At 40.4% G+C, this 19,014-nt stretch overlaps 1 protein-coding gene across 3 annotated transcripts in view; it reads left to right on the top strand.

Moving 5' to 3' along the window:
* The window catches only part of ELAVL4 (ELAV like RNA binding protein 4), a 75,704-nt gene continuing 67,004 nt past the window's right edge, over positions 10,315 to 19,014 (top strand). For 2 of the 3 annotated variants that reach the window (XM_021405085.1, XM_021405089.1), the window contains exon 1: positions 10,315 to 10,825. In XM_021405085.1, the coding sequence (XP_021260760.1) occupies positions 10,781 to 10,825 (45 nt within the window). In that variant the 5' untranslated portion in view covers positions 10,315 to 10,780. Of the gene's footprint in view, positions 10,826 to 10,852; positions 11,223 to 19,014 lie in introns of those variants that run through there. The other variant, XM_021405087.1, reaches the window with a different exon arrangement.

The following is a 19,014-nucleotide window of genomic DNA, read 5'->3' on the forward strand; positions in this document are numbered from 1 at the left end:
GCCCTAATGATTGTCCTCATGGATGTGTATCGGTACTGTTTAATTACACAGAGAAAATGCCAGCCTAAGGAACCTAGTCTGTAGATTACAACCATACTACAGGTACATAGTACATAGTACAGGTGAGTCTGTGATTCCAGGATGCCCTGTCCCTGGAGACTTTCAAGGCGAGTCTGGATCAGGCCCTGGGCAACCTGACCTAGCTGTGGTGTCCCTTTTCATTGCAGGGGAGTTGGACTAGATGGCCTTCAGAGGTCCCTTCAGACTCTAAGGATTCTATGATTCTATGATTTGTTGGAAAGAGGTTGGTTGCCAGTATGAGCTTATGCCCTGCAATTGGTGAGGAAAGGAAAGACGTCCAAGGGAAAGGTCAGGGCCAGACACTTGGGTGCAGAATGGAAAAATAAATGTTACCCAAGGACAAAATCAAACCCTTATTATTACAAGATTAATTTTTAAAAATTGTTTTGTGGAAATGAAGAATCTTCATTTTTAAGTTCCTATTGGAAAGGCACACACCCTTTCTCAAGGGTCTGTTCAGCCTCGAGAAAAGAAGACTCAGAGGGGATATGATTAATGTCTATAAATATCTAAGGTGCAGGAGGCAAAAGGATGAGGCCAGACTCTTTTCAGTGGTGTGTGGTGATAGAACAAGGGGAAATGGCCACAAACTGAAGCATAGGAAGTTCCGCACAAATGCGCGTAAGAACATCTTCACAGTGAGGATGGCAGAGCACTGGAACAGGCTGCCCAGGGGGGTTGTGGAGTCTCCTTCTCTGGAGACGTTCAAGACCCACCTGGACGCCTACCTGTGCAACCTGGTCTAGGGAGCCTGCTTTGCAGGGGGCTTGGACTCGATGACCTCTAGAGGTCCCTTCCAGCCCCTACCATTCTGTGATTCTGTGATTCTGTGATACATGCTACACAAAATAAGCGCATTTTATCTGGGAAAGATGAAGGGCTGAGTCAGTTCTCTTTGTATTTGAATGTGTGATGAGGACAGTTGTGGAATTTTCAAACCTAAGGTGTAATGTATGATACCTTGCTACTTTGTTGATGTTTTCAGGAGGTTTGCATGATTTTGACAGTCCTGGTGGCTGCTTCAAACTGAAATCTAAGACTGTGTGATGTTTTAATATATTTATTGAAAAATATTAAATAAATATGATTTTTTTCATGAATCTGTGTGTATTATTTTTATTATTTTCCAGGCTGTTTCCTATACTTATATTTGCAGATGTATTTTAGGGATTGTATCTTAAGATTCTACATACTCTGCAATTCTCTTGTATATTTAATCATTTTTAGCATCCACTGGAGTAAAATTCTTTTAATGTAGGTGCTGTACATCTGGAGAGATGAGAGAGGTGAAATCAGCCTATGACAGAAGTGAGCACTCGTAGGCTTTTTTTTTTCTTTTAATTTTATTTTAAATGTATCAAAAGAATGAATTCAAAGGGCGCAGGTAGATAGCCTTTGGTAGTTAGGTTGATGCGTGGGCTTTAGATCAGTGAGACTCAGCCATCAAGGTTCTCGCTTGCCTTACACTTGTTTTCACACTGTACAGTGAACAGCAGGAACAATTATGCCTTGCCAGTTATTCCATCATTTGAGAAGCCCATTCTATGGCAATGAACTGACCTGGTTTCCCAAGTCTCAGGCTTAGATGAGTACATATGGTCCTGATGTTTGTGGGGGTAAACCTGAGATTAACAGTAAGCAAGAACATTTAAAGGGAACTGCTCCATTTGGTGAACCATAAAGTGACAGAAATGTTGGTAAAATGTCCCAGCATAGCATTGCAGAGAAATTTAAACAACAGCCAGGATTTAAAACAAACATGAGAATAGATGCTATTTAATTAGGACCTTCACAGAAATAAAAAAAAAAACATCTGGTATAATTGGGTAAGGGGAAGTCTTTACTCAGGCAACATTTATTGAGGTATAAACAATGTCCAATTGTAACAGCTAATTAAATAGCGGGGCCAAGGTAACAGAGTTTTGCCTGCATGACTAGGATATAAGGTTTATAATCCATGCTGTTATAGGACAACTGCAAGAACAAATAATTGTCTATCCAACAAGTCAGTTATGCCTTCTCTTAGTAATAACATGCTCCAGAGGTCAAACAATACTTTTCTTTAAGTAATATAGTCAGTTTTCTGTAGAGATTGAAGCTTGATTACTGTTCAGTGTTTGTGAGGAAGCTGAAAGCAGCAAAACCAGCCTAAGGGATATCACACCCTATTCCGACATGCATTATTAGTCCATCCATTAGCTGCTCCTTTGTGCCCTTTGTCCTCACAGAGCAAATTCCCTGATTTTGAGTCAATCTGGCCTATAATAGTTTACGAGGGACTCATATCAATAACCATATAGCATTTCCAAGATCCCTTTTAAAGAAAATTCATTGACAAGTAATACAGATATTTATGGGTGTATATATAGATAGATAGTTAAGCTAACGCAAGCTGAATGGCAGGTGCACACAAGTCCATGTAGTCACAAGTTCCTTGACAAATCCATCTCGCAGAGGTTCTTCAGATCTTTAATAAGTGATGGCAGCCAACATTTACCTAAACCTCCCAGCTGCCTCCAGGTTACTCACAGGAAAGCCCCAGACTGCTACAGCACCTCTGGCACTGGTTCTCCTTGGCAGCACCACACCTGTCACTATAACCTGTTCAAATGCAATCTCTGTAACAAAGAAGCTTTCTTCTTGCTCATCCTCTTGGTACCGGTGGCATGATGCATCACTGCACCTTGTAGGGAAAAGCAGAGGTTTGGAGGCCAGACACACGCTCCCTCTTCAGTGAGCGTTTCCCTGAATGTTGCTCTATTAGGCGGATGGAGAAGTACCCTTTGTCATATGCCATGAACAGCTAATAACAAAGTATCTCCCAAAAAGTCCACTTCCAAACCAATGATGTCCATGAACACTATGAAGACATCTTTTTATTTGTAGTAGTTATCTTGACACAGAACAGAATCAAGTACATTCACTGTACTTTCCAACTGTTGCCATCAAACCACATGAATGCTGCGAGATGGCTGCACACTGAGCAGCAGTATGCAAATGCACAGAAACCGTAAATGAGCTAATAGCCTTTAAAAGCGCACATAATTTTCTCTCAGACCAAGTATCTGAAGCAATGCAAGTGAAAACTAACCTTAACATTTTTAAACGTTTGGTTTTTTAAATCCATAGCCTCTAGCAACACGTTACAATGAACAGTAGGTATACACAACTGTACTCAAAACCTTAAATGCTTTCACAATAATTTTTACTTTCATTAATTTAATTTGCTGCATTTTAAGTTTGAAAGTAGCAAGGACAATTTCAAAAGAAAACTTCAAAAACAAGATACAACCAGAGACTTTTTGAGGATGAAAGAATACATGTAAGGAGGATCAAGACCCTACAGTGAGATCAGCTATTAGCTAATTAAATATGTGACTAAAATTCATCATTTTAAATAGCAGACATATTGATGGTGAGCAATCTGGTAGGCAAACAAATGATAGTGGATTTTTTTTTCATATCTTCAGAGAGAAACATTTATCTTAATAAGATTCACTATGCCATAATACATGTGGAATAAGTCAATGTCTACTAATTAAAGGACACTGTCAACTTGATTTTCTAAACAGCTAATTAAAATATGTACTATCTAATGGAGCACTTCTTGCAAAGTATGCTCTGTTTAAAAAATACGTTCCTATAAAAGTTACTTGTTTTTTCTATTCCCCTGTGTTTGCTTTTTAATTGGTTTTTCTACAAAGGAGGATCTGCTGAACTAAGGTTCTATTTCTGTATCAAGTTCCATTAATGCACACCCCTGTACTTATGCAGAAACCAAACGATTTGTCAGTCTAAATGCCTATATATGAAAACAATGACACTAATCCTAAGGGTTGCTGTTGTTGCTGTTTCAAGAATGCAAGAATGACAAGGTTTACTTTTCATGTTTTTGGGGGGTTTCAGATAATCTATATGTTACCTGACACAGTAGAATTTTCAAAAAATAAATGTGATTTTCATAATGATAAGGAATCTTTAGCCTTCCATTTTATAGATTAAATTAGTTTCTCAGAATAAGCACGCTTCTCTATTTCTTATTCTGATTCTGTATGTAGCTTTTTCAAGAGAAAGAAGTTGTTGCAGATCTGTCAGCAAGGCTCTGGGAGTAGGAGGATGTTTGGATTTCCGGCATATTGCAATACAGTTCTTGGCCACGAGCAAAGCTATGTGTGTGAATCTCATTTTATATCCGTTGTTTGCAATATCACATATTTTAAGAGAAATTTGAAAGACTCTGTACTCCTAATGCTAGATCAGTGATCACAAATCATTCCCTAAAAGAAACTGAGATGGCGAAATAAAGATACCTTTGCATATATCACGCCATTAGAGACTGTGGATGAACTGACGCTGTCAAAGAAATAAAGCAAGCTCTGTTGTATCTTAAACAATTTAAGTCTGTATTCAAAGTTCTTAGTTCAAAGCAGCCTGTTATGCTTGCTCTTTCCAGATTCAGATTTAACAACATATTCTATTACATTCCTTTTGCCTTAAAACATTATTAGCCAACTAATCTTACTAGTCAAATTTTAAAACTTAAGTGAAATGTGTTTTTGTGGCGCAAGAATCTAATACTGTAAATTATGAAACTAGCACTCCCATCATTTCCCCTTCTCATCTCTCCCAACCAATACATGGAAATCACCACCTTTCCAGCCAAGGCATGTGTAATGTCCTTCAGAATGCATCAGAGCAGATCCTTCACCAGCTGGAGGGATCCATGTGGGAACAGCACTAGGTCCTTCCTACCTCAGGCAACGTGAAGCAACCTCAGGATTTCCAAATGTTTTGTCATCAACAACAAAGAGGTGATTTTAGCATGTACTAACAGCTAACATAGACCTGTTAACACATTATAAGCACACCCTTTCCTGTCATGTAAAAATTGCCCTTTTGGAGGTAAGTGCACAGTGCCTCCTGAATTATAGGGAAGTTCAGTAGTTGACCAAAGAGGTTTTGACAGCCTCTACAAGGACAATGTCTTGAAACCAATCCTCCTCACTGTAAATAATTTCAGAAAGAAAAATGACTGAGTTGTACTGCCAAGGACATGGGGCAGATGGAATATTATTTTTAATCTTCTATAACTGTAGGCATTCTGCAGTGTTACCAGGAGTAAAAACCTGATTTAGACATTAACATAATCAAGTATGAATCAAAAGAAACCTCAGGAGATGTTTGTGTAGAGAAAGCAGATATTCTTTTCACAAAAACAAGCATTTTTCTTACCCTAACTTCATCTTAATGCATATATATCTTTAATAAACAAAACCATTATTTTGAATTGTATCAGGAAATCTCTATCTTTAATATTGCTCAAACAAAAAATACTAAAATGTTAAAAGCATTTTGTTTTTTTCTACGCACATCTAACATGTTCATTGCCATAATGCAAGATTGTTAATGCCAAAAAAGTGAAGCAGTGATCTATAATTTTAAAATGCCAGTGATTCCAAGCTGTCACTGATCTTGGAAAATTTCCTCAGTAGCATGTGGAGATCAATAATTGTTTATAGACTTTTCAATCCTGGTTTATATGGAGCATATTACTACGGACTATGTGAAATCTCTTAACTGTGAAGTGGAAGTCTGATTTCACACACAAATCTACCCCAAATCCCATACTGCTAAGAAAAGAAGGACAATTCTGAGTCCTACAGGCTAATCAGCATTTGCTTTTCTCAGGGAAAATAATAGTGCACTTCCTCTGAAGCAATTTCTGAAGGAGGAAGAGAAGGTGATTAGAAACAGTAGTCAGCATGGATTGACCAAGGTTTGCCATGCTTGACCAAGCGCAACTGCCTTCCATGATGAAATGGCAAGGTGTGCAAAACATGCTGTGCCCCAATGCTGTAAAGAAATGAGAAATATGAAATGTTCTCATGAAAAACACAATCAAATTACATTATTCCACTTAATGAAGTCAGATGTACAGGAGCTAGTGTCCTCTTACAATCGTAGGTTTCATCTCTTCAGTTACATCCATACTGTAAACTCCCTGGTAAGCAAGGAGAGTCCTCAATATGACTAATACTACTACAATATAGTCATTTGTTACATGACTGCACATTCTAAATGTGACAGTATTTGGCAAACTGTAGAAATGCATACTAGAAATGAAACATACATTTTCTTCCTAATTCCTTTAATAAGAGTGTGTAAACATGTTAAATTGTGCAGTTTCACATCCGATGTCTGATTTCCAGTATTAACAAAGACTGCCTTAAGGTACTTAAGCACTCTTTATACTGTGTTATCATGAATTAAAAAGAAAAGCTATGAGAAAAGCTTACATACAAAATTAAAGCGGCCACTCGAATTCTCTAACTTTTGTGCAATTAAAGTGGCATAAAATGTGAATTCTAAAATATGATAAATATACAAAATTAGTAAGTATGGAAAAAACTAGAAGTTATTTTTGGGTATACACTGGTGGCTTTGCCACAAACCAAAGCCAAAGGCTAATTTCTTTTAATCACGTGAGAATACCACACTCAACTTCCTGTGGTGCAGCACCATGCATATCAGTAGAGGAAGCAGTATGAACCTATCCAAATAAGAAAAAAATAATATTAAGAGACCAGAAAGGTAATAAATAGATAATTAATTTTATTCTTTGTCTTTTTTTTTTCTACTTCAGGCTGTGCAAACCAGAAAAAGTAGAAAGAGGGGCTAGAAGACTTGCCAAAATACAGTTCAAAAAGAAGGAAAGACATTTAATTGGTATATAAAAAAACAATGATTATGCTATATTGGTTGTTGAAGGCAGGTTGAATAAGAAATCACGTTGTTCTGAGGCCTGATCTTTTAAGCCGCTCCTAATTAAATGCATCTTTCCTCCTACTGGATGCTAAGAGTCTTCCAGGTTACTGGCTGTATTAAGTGAAAATGAGACACTTATTCAATGTATCTGTATGGATGTTGCAAAGTTGATTGAAAAAAGAAGATAATGTGTGAAGTCTGTGTTAAAAAAGAACATTGCTGATTCATTCTAATGTGCTTAGAAGTTCCTGAACTCCTATGCTTCATCAGTACCTCGTAGTATAGGTCAAAATCCTTAGCAGATAAATGCTTAATCCAAGATAAATCGTAATAAATCCAAATGAGATTAGACCTGTACTGAAATATTTAATGAATGGTGTAAAAACATGTTTGAGTGACTGTGATAAATCAGTCAGACTCACTGACTAAATTATGTGGAGAACTTCAGAGAAAGCGCAATAATAGTAAAAAAAAAAGCAGGAATTTACTGATAAATGCCACTTGGGGGACAGCGTGGAGCGTTCTTAACCAACCACACTTCTTAACAATATTCTTCTGATCAGCTAAAGGACCGATCAGAGACAAGACTTCATGGTTTAAATCAGCGCTCTGATAAAGTCACCTGCTTTCCCAAAAAAATGTTTTATTTATTTCTTCCTCCCAACTCCTACTATTCTGAATCTTAATAAAACCAGCAAGAGCCTTAAGGCTAATCTTCAGTGGGATCCACTGTCATTTTCATCCCCTCTCTATTCAGTAGCTTATGATGACTGGATGTCATGTTAAGTATTTATAGTCAGCCACATCTCTGCATATTTTCAAAAATCAGGAAGACATATTAACTAAATCTTATGGTGCTATGATTGGCTAAATGTATTATGGTTAGAGCTGGACAAGAAGATTAATAAAAAAAAAAGTTTCCCTCTAAAATCTGAAATTGGTATAGAAGTCTACAATCCCTCTTTAGCTGGAAGGATTTTCAGCCATTTTCGCTTGTGACACAAGTATTACCTCTTAACCTTCCCATTATAAACAAAACAATGCTGTCCTGAAGCCACGGTCCTGAAGCCACATTTTTACATCTTTTCCTATGTAGTAATAAAACACCCAATAAAGTCTGTTCTATAATACCATGTTGCCTTATATTCAACATCTAACTATAATTTTAAAAATTGCTACTCAATACACTGTAACATGATTTAAATGAAAATTCTGAATGAATCTGGCCATGGAGTTTATTAGCATTACTGATCATACTCATTGTTTGAACATTGGTTGCATGGGAGTTTTGACTATGTGAAGAATCAAAGTTTGTATCTGATGTCCTTTAAGCCTTTTATGTGTTTATAGCTTTTATAGTCAGCTGCAAAGATAAGCTTTGTAATGGGTTTCTACGCTTACCTTGAAAACTGTACTCTCTCTCCATTGCTTAAAACACATAAATACTTTCTTCTGACAACATTTGCTATTTACTCTAAAAATAGTGGTATGCATTAACAATATATTGGTTTAGAGTGCTATATTCTGAATAGGAAATTTCATCATCACGCTCATATAGTCCTGTGAAGCTATTAGATTTTGTCACCGACATTAGTATTTCTTTTCCATCGTAAAGTAATATAATCAAACTGAGATGATTTCAACAGTGAACTAGGTAAGCCACTTCTCATTAGCAAATCACGCCCCCTCCATTCAGCGCAGGTTTCTAAACTTCTATGGAACCTATTGTTGGGTGCTCAGATTAGACAAAGAAATGGGGCGGATTGTGGGAGGAGTAATATGAATTAGATGCTCAGGTAGAGACAGATGTGCATAGACAAAGCAACACAGGTGCTTTCCTAATTCTCGTGTAGAATGAGCTCTCACATCCTTTGAGTTGAGACTTCACAGCATTTTCATTGCCTACAACATAGGACTCATTTTTCTGAAGGAGAAACGTAAGTTCTTATTTCAGAAGGTGTTTCTGTTGGTGGTTTTGATGTGTAACTAAGAAATGAAGTAACATGAAAATGAACTAAATCTTCTACTCTGCATATTACATAGCTAAGTAATATATTAGCACTCTTCATTGTAAGAAACATACTGATTATAATCCATGTTTCTTCATATTTGCACAGATCTACCTAGATTTCTCTTTTTTAGAATAACAGTTTCAGCCTGTACTCTTAAGATTACAGAAGACGTTTTTGGTTATTATTTATTGTTATATTCTTAAAAGACAGTTAGGAATATCATATGACTGTGGACTCCTATCAACAAGCAAATAACATAAAGATCATTCACTACACGATGCAGACCTTTTCCCGCACTTGTGGAGAAATATTTGCACTGTAACCAATATTAAGCATAGTTTTAAATTTTTTTTTCAATAATCTAATAAATCATTGGAAACAACTGAAATGCAGAAAAGTGCAATATACTGTAAATTAAAAAAAAAACAAACCCACAAGTTTCAAAAAGATGTCATTTACTTTAGGCATACCAGACTTCAGAATGAAATGGTTTTAGAAAAGCTGCGGTCTAATTAGATGGTATCTTTTAATGGACTGACTATATCCTTTTTGACTCCTGTTTGAAACTGGACTTCTCAATTTTTTAAGAATATCAATACCACTTCAAAAGATGGCCGCGGAGGCTGTGAGTCAGTAAGGATTTCCTTAATTCTGTCAAAATATACAGAAAGAAAAGGTGCGGTGTATCTACAAGTACAGCCACACAACTTAGGTTCAGAGAGAAGTATCTTACTATCATCATATTGCTTAGGGTTATGAGATTTTTCATATGTTAAGACTGTTAGAACGCACTAAAAAAAATCAAACTTGTTCCCAGAAAAAAAAAAAATCTTAATTTAGCTCTGTCTAGTTTTCTGATAATTGCATTTCATAACCTCATTTTTTAGAATAATTTGTTTCACGGGATGCCTGCGCAGACAATATCACAGGTCCTTTCTGTATGTGCTAGTTTGTCTCTAAAATGAGGATTTTGACCAAACTAATAGACAGATGAAGCCAAACAAACAAATTGCTGCTATGCTAATTTCTGAAACAGATGGATCTGATCCAGTATTTGCTAGCAAATGCAATTCATTGTCAATCTAACACAGAATCATGTACGTCTTTCTGTCATTCTGTTATGTATAGCATATAGGGAAAGATCTGTCTGAGGATACCCCGCCCACAGCTAAATTTATACACAAAGAACTGAAAATCAAAGTCCATAAACAAGTACAAATTCTGCCATCCTTAGTGGAAGCAGAGATCAGACCCCTGTTTTGAAGTCCCAGGTACAGATCTTCAAAAGCCCTGAGATGTTAGGGCTACAGTCCTCCCTCTCTGCGTGGTAGAAATACCCTTGAAATTAACGCAGCTTGCATTCAGGCTTGCAGCACGAGCATACCAGACAAACCACACCGTAAACTTTTAATTTTCTAGAGATATTTTATTTAAATAGCTGAGGCTTTATTGCCCCTAATCAAGCTCCTGAGAATAAGTCAATAAAAATGCAAATATTTTGCAGCCAGCCCCCCGCCCAGGCCACGCAGTCAGCCTGCGGGCCCAGTCCAGCTTTCCGAGGAGGTCTGTCTCTGCTGTTGGTGCATCTTCGGCTAAATTTAGCCTAATGTTAAGAATGACCTACACAGCAAGGAAATAAACTGTTTGAAAAAATATAGGACAAAGCTTATGTTTAAGGGAAAGCTTCCCACAATGTTCTATTTGTGGCACACGATCATACATTTGTGTCACATCATCTTATCCGTTCCTTGAGCATTGATTGAAAAAGAGGCTTTTTAACCTGCTCAAAATTCTTCTTTGTACATCTTTATTGGAGGAGGTCACTGACGGCAAGGAAGCACCCCCAGGCAGGGGGTCTGCACGCGCTGCGTCCCACCGGCCGCCTTTTATTTATTTCCAGCTGCAATCCGCGAGGCACCTGGATGCGTCGCGGCCCCGGGAGGGAGGAGAGCCTGCGGACCCGCTGGGTACGTTACCCCGGCTCGGTTCTTCCCCTCGGGCACCTATCTCCGGGCTCACCCCGCCCGGGGCTCACCGAGCCACGCGGCTTCCCCTCCCCGCCCCGGCTGTCCCTACAGCTCCCCCGGCTGCCGCCGCAGACCACGGAGCTGACTCCCCACGGCGCCCGCCGAGATAAAAGGCCCTTCCCCGCTCCCCCTAGCCCTAACCCGCCGGGCGCTGCCGCCGACAAGATGGCGGCGCCGCTTCACGCCGCTGCGTAGCGCCGCGTCCCGCCCCGCTTTGCAGCGCGGGAGACCCCGCAGCCGCCACGTGCCGCCGCAGCCACCGTCGCGCGCGCGCTGCTCGGGCCGCCGACTCCGCGCCTCCTGCAGCCAGCGGCGGAAGATGCGCGTGCACCGCGCGGTGAGGCTCGAGCCGGGGGGGGCTGCGGGGGAGGGTTGCGTGAGGGGAACACAAAAAAGGGGGGGGGGGTGTGCCGCGGGGGCTGGGTGGGCTTATGAAAGAGGGCTGAAAAATGGATTCAGGGAGTTCTCTAAACTTTTCTTTGTGGGGTGGGAGGGCGCTGTAATGAATTAAGGTCTTGCAGCAGGTCACTTCGTGCTCAGCAGCGCTGTTCATTGAGATACTGCATGTTAAGTGGTGGGAAAAGTGAACTTTGCGAGCATCTCGGTCTCGGCTTACTGCGATGAGTGCAACTGTTGTGTTTCTAATTAAGATACCTGCCCGCCATGGTCCCCGTCTTGCTGCTCGGTGCCTCACCTGGAGGTCGCTGCTGCTCGCTAGCCCTGGCGCGGCCGCCGCTCGCCTCGTGGTGCGCGCTGCCCCAGCGAGTGGCGTTAGCACCGCACAGGTGCGGGTGAGGCTTTGTGGTGCGCCAGCACCTGTCTCCTTGTGGAGAGAGGAAAAAAAAAAAAAAAACAGCGTGAGCAGCTATGAACTTAAGTAAACTTTTAAGCCGTTTCCATTTATTTGTTTGTTTAGAAGATCTTGATGCATACTGGAGCGCTGTGAGGAGCAGAGGGCTGGGGGGTGCAACCTGCGGCACAGCCGAAGCAAAACCCCATGGTCGGTCAGCACGGATGAGGCTCACTAAGTGATGTATGGGATAGTAGGGACGCCTAAACAACGAGAAGTAAATCAGATTTTTAAATTAGGTAGCGTTCAAACGTGCTAAAGTATTACAACATTTATTTTGTTGTTAATATTTGGAGGTGTTTGAGGGGAAAGCAAGAAAAGAAATCATAGCAAAATAATTCAGTTAACGCTTTAAAAAAATATATCTGAGGCTTATTGCTGTGCAGGTGACAAGGCCTTTGTGCAGAAACGAGCCTTTTCCTTCACCAGTGGAACAAGGAGTGGCAGCAGGGCAGCCTTGGGCTGGGCTGAGAAAATGGAGGCCTATGGCTGTGTGAGAGCGAGCAGGTGTGAGCATGTGCACCCACACTTAGGAGGGGTCGTAAGCGCAGTTAATGTCCTGCAGCTGTGCGGAGAGGGTCTCTCACCCAAAATGGGCCCAGGGAGAGTGTTGCACGTGGCTTCCATCAGCCCATCAATTCCTATTAAATGTAAGACCGTGTTTTAAAAAGTAGGGTTTTGGCATAGAAATAACTTGGGAATATGGCTTTTCTCAACTGTATTGGTCTTGATAGCGTGAGGGGTTCATTTCCACGCTGCTCTGAGGAGATGTGGAGGCTGTTAATTGTAAATCATTTTGGTGTTGGCGTTCTGGCATTTTGTGTGGTAATTCCTTTTTTTTTTTTTTTGCCCTTCTTGATTTTTTTTTTTTCCTTAGGCATACTTGGGGTTATTATGGCTGGGAGTCCACAAACTATTAACTTTCTAGAAATAGATATGTAGCAAATAAGTTCTTAAATAACTCTGTGTTGGCATTCTTGGCTCATTTCTGCCAGCATTAACTACCTGGTGGTGTTCAGATTGGCCTGGTACCGTTTTGAAGAATTGGTGAAGTAATCCAAGTGGATGTATTTCCATGGTAGGGTACTATATGAGAAAAGAAGTTAAACCTTAATATTGTCAGTTAGATTATTACTATCTTTAACTTCTTTTTTAGCCTTAAGGGAAGTTTGTACCTACCAGATAAATATGTGAAATCACATCATATCTTTATATTGGTCTGGCAGCCTGGATACAAGAGAAACAGGTGGAGTGTGGGGTCCTAACGTGGCCATGCATTGGGCCCTGTTTCTGCAAGGTCTGGATTTGTTCAGGGTGAATAGGGGGAGTGCACCATAATTAGAATTCTGACCTTGTGAGAAGAATACCATTCTAGGCAGGAAAGAGTGCCTCAAACTAATTACAAAACCGGCCTGCTGTGCAAAGCTAAGTTTCTGTGGTGTATTCTTCAGTTTTGCTCAGTTTTGGAAGAATTTAGCTGGGAGGATCTTACATTAGAGAACAGAGAAGTACAAACAAGATCAGGATTAAATGGCAGGCTGAAAAATCGTGCCTAAACTGTGTAACAGTGACAAAATAATTGTGATCACTTACAATTAGCCTGTTTGCTTCGCAGTACCAATTCAGATTTTTCTAAGGAAGTATATGCGCTTGTTTTTTAATTAGCTCTCCTTGATTTTTCTTGCATATCTTAATTAAAAGTTTGGTGGTTGTTGTTAATTATGATGTACTTGTTTAGCTTTTTGTTTAGTCTTTGTTCTGTTTATGAATGCTGCCTTCGAACAGCGTTGCTCTTACTCAAACATCTTGCCTGATCGTTTTCCTCTGGGGTTACAGAAATGATAATCAGCCTTATGCTTGTGCTGTTTCCAGGTGCCAGCCAGAGACTCTTTGGAAACGACAGCTCAACAAACAGGCATTCGTGCTCTGCCCTGACCAAGTGCTGCTTGTCAGAGACCCAGTTTTAATGCATTAAGTCTTGGTCACTGGCCTGACCTGCTGGTGGGACTTGGTGTGTCCCTTTGCTTGCAGTTGAAGTTTTGATACTTCCTTTGTTTGTTGATGGTGTGGAAAGAGACTTTACAGTGGAGGATCTAAGTGTGTGTTATACTTCCTGTACCCTTTTGTATTTTATTGGCTTGTGTCCCCAAACTGTAGTAACTGTAGCATAGAAGCACAGAAAACTCTTAACCTCCTGCAAAATGGAATAACACATAAATATTACAGTATATTACTAGATTCAAAAAGCAATTGACTTGTGAACGGGGCTTGATGAAACATTTTATTCACAATGTCTTTTCATTATTTATTCAGATAATTGATGCAATGTTTGAAGTCCCCAAAGTGCACAGATGCTTCTGCAATTTCAATGACGTAGTAAACTATTTTTCAAGAAAAAATGCTTCTGTATCCTCACAGTAGAGAAAATATGTGGCCTTTGTTCATATAATGATGTAAAGTTAATACATGAGAGGGTGAGTTTGGGATTTCCGTAAGTTAGGGTTTTCCCCCCCTTTTCAACAGTTGGTTTTAGTGCTGGAAAAAGTAAATATAGCTTCTACATAAGTTTTCTTTGTAAGAATTTGGTAAAAAATAGTAGTTCTGATAATCCCCCACCTCTTCCTGATTGTCAAAGTAATAATAATAACAAATAGTCTTTGTGAAACTACACTGATACTTTTGCAGTTCAAGAATACAATGAACAGATGCCTTCTATTCCCGTCCACTTCAGCATGTTTACTGTGCCTAGGTCATATTCTTGTTTTCGTGTTTCTAAGTGCTCCTATAGCTGCTTCCTTCTAAATGCAGTCAGCTGCTCCCTGATTTGGTTTACGTGCTCTTAGTGTCTCCCTCGGGTTCTCTCCATTCACCCGTCTTTCACAACAGACTCTGCAAGCTTTGTTAATCAGCTCATCCATTTGCATTAGAACAATTTTCTTTTTCCAGTGCAAGAAAAATTGTTTGCACCCCTCAATGCTTGCTGTCATTCCTTAGTTTGGAGCAAATTTGTCCCTGTGTCTAAGTTTATTATCAAATTTATCATTTGCTGTACTTGTAGCTAATGTAGGGGTTGTTTTTTTTGCATGTGTGTCCACCTATGTTATCTGGCCCCTTGCCTGCCTTTTTTAAAAGGAGAAAAATCTTTCTTCTTGATTGATTTCTTCCACTTGGTTCCTTTCATCCTCTTCACTGACTAGTAGTTTTGTCACTTCTGGGATTTCATGCACTATTTCCAACACGGTTGACTTTATTTGAACCATTGTCCTCCATACTTCCTTGCAATGTATAGCTAGAGTCCTTGCATCTTGTTATTCAAGTTTGCCTTTATTTCTGGTTTTCAGTAAGATGCACTGGCTTGCTATAAGACAAATATACCTGCTGATGTGTTCTTGTGGGTAATATGTATATAGTGGATTTTTATCTTCCCTGCAAGCCTGTTCACTGTGTATCCTTTCCTTAAGCACAAATAAATATGAAGGTATAATTGCAAATTTGAACTAAGTGTTTTCACACCCCAGTTCATGCACTTTGACATCCTTGCTAGTTGCAGCAGCCTGTGTGAGGTTACCTTTGGCTGAGCTGTTGCTCCCTGTTTATGCAGAATCCCAGTCCTCCAAGGTATATCAAAATGGTCCTAATTCAGTAGGAACACTGTTATTGGAGAGGCTTCCTAGGTCAAAAAGAAAAGGCCTGGCACCCTTGGGGCAAGGAATGCTTGCCTGTCTCCTGTGCACATTGCCCACTAAGACCTCCAAACCTCATTCTCCTCGAAACATTCTTAGACGAGCTGCAGGATCCTAAAGCACACTGCTTTATGTCTAGCTGTAGATTACAGAAGATTTACTCACCTTATGCATGCTACTTTATGGAAATAATAATACCCCTAGCTAATCTGCTTCAGTTTGTTGAGGAATATTGCAAGCTAGCTGGTGCTCCCAGCTTCGTGGGTTCTGCAGAACACTTGGTTCTGGCTGCTTTGGGCATGTAGGGCTTGGTTGTCCCAGATCAGATTATGCTGTAGTGTAGTATTGAGTACTAGTGGCCTTGCTATAGTGGTGGTTGCTGTTTCTAGATTGGAGGTTAGCAATCTTTGTTTACAGAAGTTTTTATATAAATCTGGTCTTGTACTTGAGGCTCCTGTTTCCAGGTCTGTTGCTTGCCAGTAATTTATAATTGTTGTTCCTCATTCAAGTGGATGTGTTTTCAAATGGTTTTTTGTCTTATTTTTATCCTTTTCTAAGAAAAGTCCTTATTCCATCCTGCTTGTCTGTTGCTCGCGTGTTCTATGCTTGATGGCTTTCTAACTCGTTGGCCTGTCTGGAATGAATGACAGGAAGGTGGGAGTTTCGAAGATGCTAAACTGCTACCAGCTTTGTGAGATTTCTTGACCAGGAAAGCAGGTTCCAGAAGAATTAAGTTCCTTGAAGAAAGGACAAAATCTGAACTTGCAGTTTCACTTGCTGCTGGGTTGTCCTCACTGTTTCATGGTCCTTCAGTCTGTATATGTCTGGGAAGGCTGTTCCTGCAGTGGTGGGTCACCCAAGTGGTTTGGTCTGAGTCCTGAAGGAGACCTGCATCTATGTAGGAAGAACCTGCAGGGGAGCCTGCTGTGCACATTGTGGTGGCTTGTCCTAGCAGGCAGATGTGTGATACAGAGGAAGGAGCGAGAAGATGAAAGGCAACAGATGCTGTAGACTTGTATGGTTCTGTGTCACGCTGAGTGCTTTCCAGTCCATCAGCTAACTTGCAGTGGCTGAGAATAATGTCAGGAGGCCTATTTCACACAGCTTGTGAAGTTTCTCTTATTATTAAGTCAGAGTCCTGTGATGTTTTAACACACAGGGCAGCCAAATTTCCCACCTTACCACCAGGACTGTAGAGAAAGTCGTTGCTACAGTGCATTTCCCGCAGCTGGCAGTGTGACCTGAGGGGTGTGAAGCTTGCTTGCTAGCCCAGACATCTTCTTCCAGCAGAGGAAGGGAAGAAACTGATGCCAGGCTTCTCTCTTGTCCTCTGCTGGTATGTGGGGGAAGATATTAAGGTCAGCCCCAGGCTCTGTGTGCTGTGACAGCGTAGGTTGTTCCCTTTACACAGATGGTCTAGCTAATGAGTACATTGCTGAGTAGAGTTCTGAATCAGGGTTATTAGCACCCAGAACTAACTACCCTTTATGAAACAGGAGTTTAAAATCGTCTGTAATAATGGGGCGCTGCAATGTAGCACGGGCTACATTGTACTTCTCGGCTCTGTGCGTGCATCTTGCTCATCTTACCCTTCAGGTGTTCATGGTAACGTCAGAAGTACCAGCCATATCTCCTGAAAGCTGTTCCCAGAGGTTGCAGCTTTTCCTGTCCCCTCTCAAAGACCAAGGAGACTCCTCACAGAGCAATAGAGGGGAGGCCCAGGTGCTGCAGCCTGATCTGAGACCTTCCTGCTTGCTTCTCTGAACCTAATGCTGCTCTCTGCAGATCCTTCGCCTGGAAACCTGGCTGAAATTTTACCAGATTGTGTTGCTTATTTAGCACTGAATGATGCTTTTGGGATCCTCTTGTGGTATGGGACTGCCATCAAATGATGTGCTGCTTCCTCCTTGCTTTTAACCTGTCAGCTGTGGTTCTCAGTGGTCACCTGTGAACAGAATAGTTAAGCTGAGTTTATGGACAGGGTAGGAAAGTGCTGATGGGCGAATTAAGCACATCAGAGCATCTGGCCTGTCTGTCTTAATCTGAACCTTACAAGCAGTCTCTTGTGTAGAAACCGGAGTTTTTCTGGATTCTGAATAAAGTAGAACCTTCGTTGTGCTTGCGATATTTTACAACTATTTCTGTCAGTCTTGTGGAAGCACTTGGAGCAGGGTAGTAGTGTTTACTTTTACATGTTGTCTTCAACAACATTTTTAGTATCTCTTTATTTTGGTTTGTGTAGTTGATGTGATGTATCTGTCAGATGTTTTTCCTTCATTCATTACTTAAAAGCTTAAGAAGCATGCAGTAGTGTCTAGTTCTGACAGATTCTTTTAATAAATTACTGTTACGATCTTATGATACAACAGAAAGGTTGGCCCTGCTTTCCACAGGGAAAAGCAAGTGATGGGATTTCAGAGTTTGTTGCTTCAGGAAGTTTTGCATCTGTCAGCAACATGTGCACAGTGTGATCTCCATCATGGGTGTTTCCAAAGCATGTGGCATTATGGCAATGCATGTGGAGTGTCTTGATGGTGAAGGCTGGAGTTGTGAACTGTTGCCAGTGGGAAAAGATTCGTACCTCAAGCAATCTGGGTGTGAGGAGACACACAGTGTTCTGTGCTGGTAGCACTGAAGCCTTTGTGCCATAGCCAGTGGTAGATGGAAGGTGACAAAGGCAGGAATAAATACTAACTGACATGGTTTAACAGAGGAAACGTGTTCTTTGCTCACTAAGTGTATGTTGGTTACTCAGGCTCTCTTGAAATATTTTCCAAGAGATTACTTTTTTTTTTACTTGATACTTGCTACTGTTGCCACTGGGGCTATGGAAAATAGTAAAAATAGGGACTTCATTGGGCAAGTTCGAACTTTCATTGTTCAGTGTCAGAAGAACGATTAAGTTTTATCTGAGCAGAGCAGGGTGTCCCTAGATGCAGGTTACAGCGCATCCGGTGATACTATTAAAAGAAAGATTGTTTGTTGTTGCATTGGGGAATCCTTATAAAACATCAGGAAAACTGCTTGGAAGCATATAAATGTGTTCAAGCAGTGGAGTGAAATACTCTGTAATTGCAGGGAGATGGCCTGTAGCTGGGTAGCTTTTCAGAGTAGCTGTTTTGAGGAGATTGTTACCATCCCGTCAGTTACAAGTCAGATGAGCTGGAACCCTTTTCTTGGGGCTTTCCTGGAAGTCCAAGCACTGTGTATGTGTTGCTTGGGAATTGTAACCCAAATCATTTTATTAGCAAGTTAAATGTTTGGACAAGTTTTTATTGCCATAAATGAATTTGGAATAGGTTTTCTTTTAAAAACAGTGTTTAAAAATATCCATTTTTGTTTCCCTTAGTTCAAAGAAAGCTGAGAAGTATTTGCAAGGATGTGTCTAACATTGCAAGATGTAGTGAAAGTAATAAATGCACTTGAAAATTTGCAGGAGTTGGGCAGGAAAAACTGAAGTCTTTCAGACCAATGAGAGTCATCCAGATCCCAAGACACGAGCAGCATAAGTTCTAGGGAGGAAGAACCCCATGTGATTTTTTTTTTTTCCCTTGCTGTTCTTGTAGTTGCCTTTGTCTAACTCCTTCCTGTTCATG

This window comes from Numida meleagris, chromosome 7, assembly GCF_002078875.1.
Source record: "Numida meleagris isolate 19003 breed g44 Domestic line chromosome 7, NumMel1.0, whole genome shotgun sequence".
NCBI classification, from domain to species: domain Eukaryota; kingdom Metazoa; phylum Chordata; class Aves; order Galliformes; family Numididae; genus Numida; species Numida meleagris.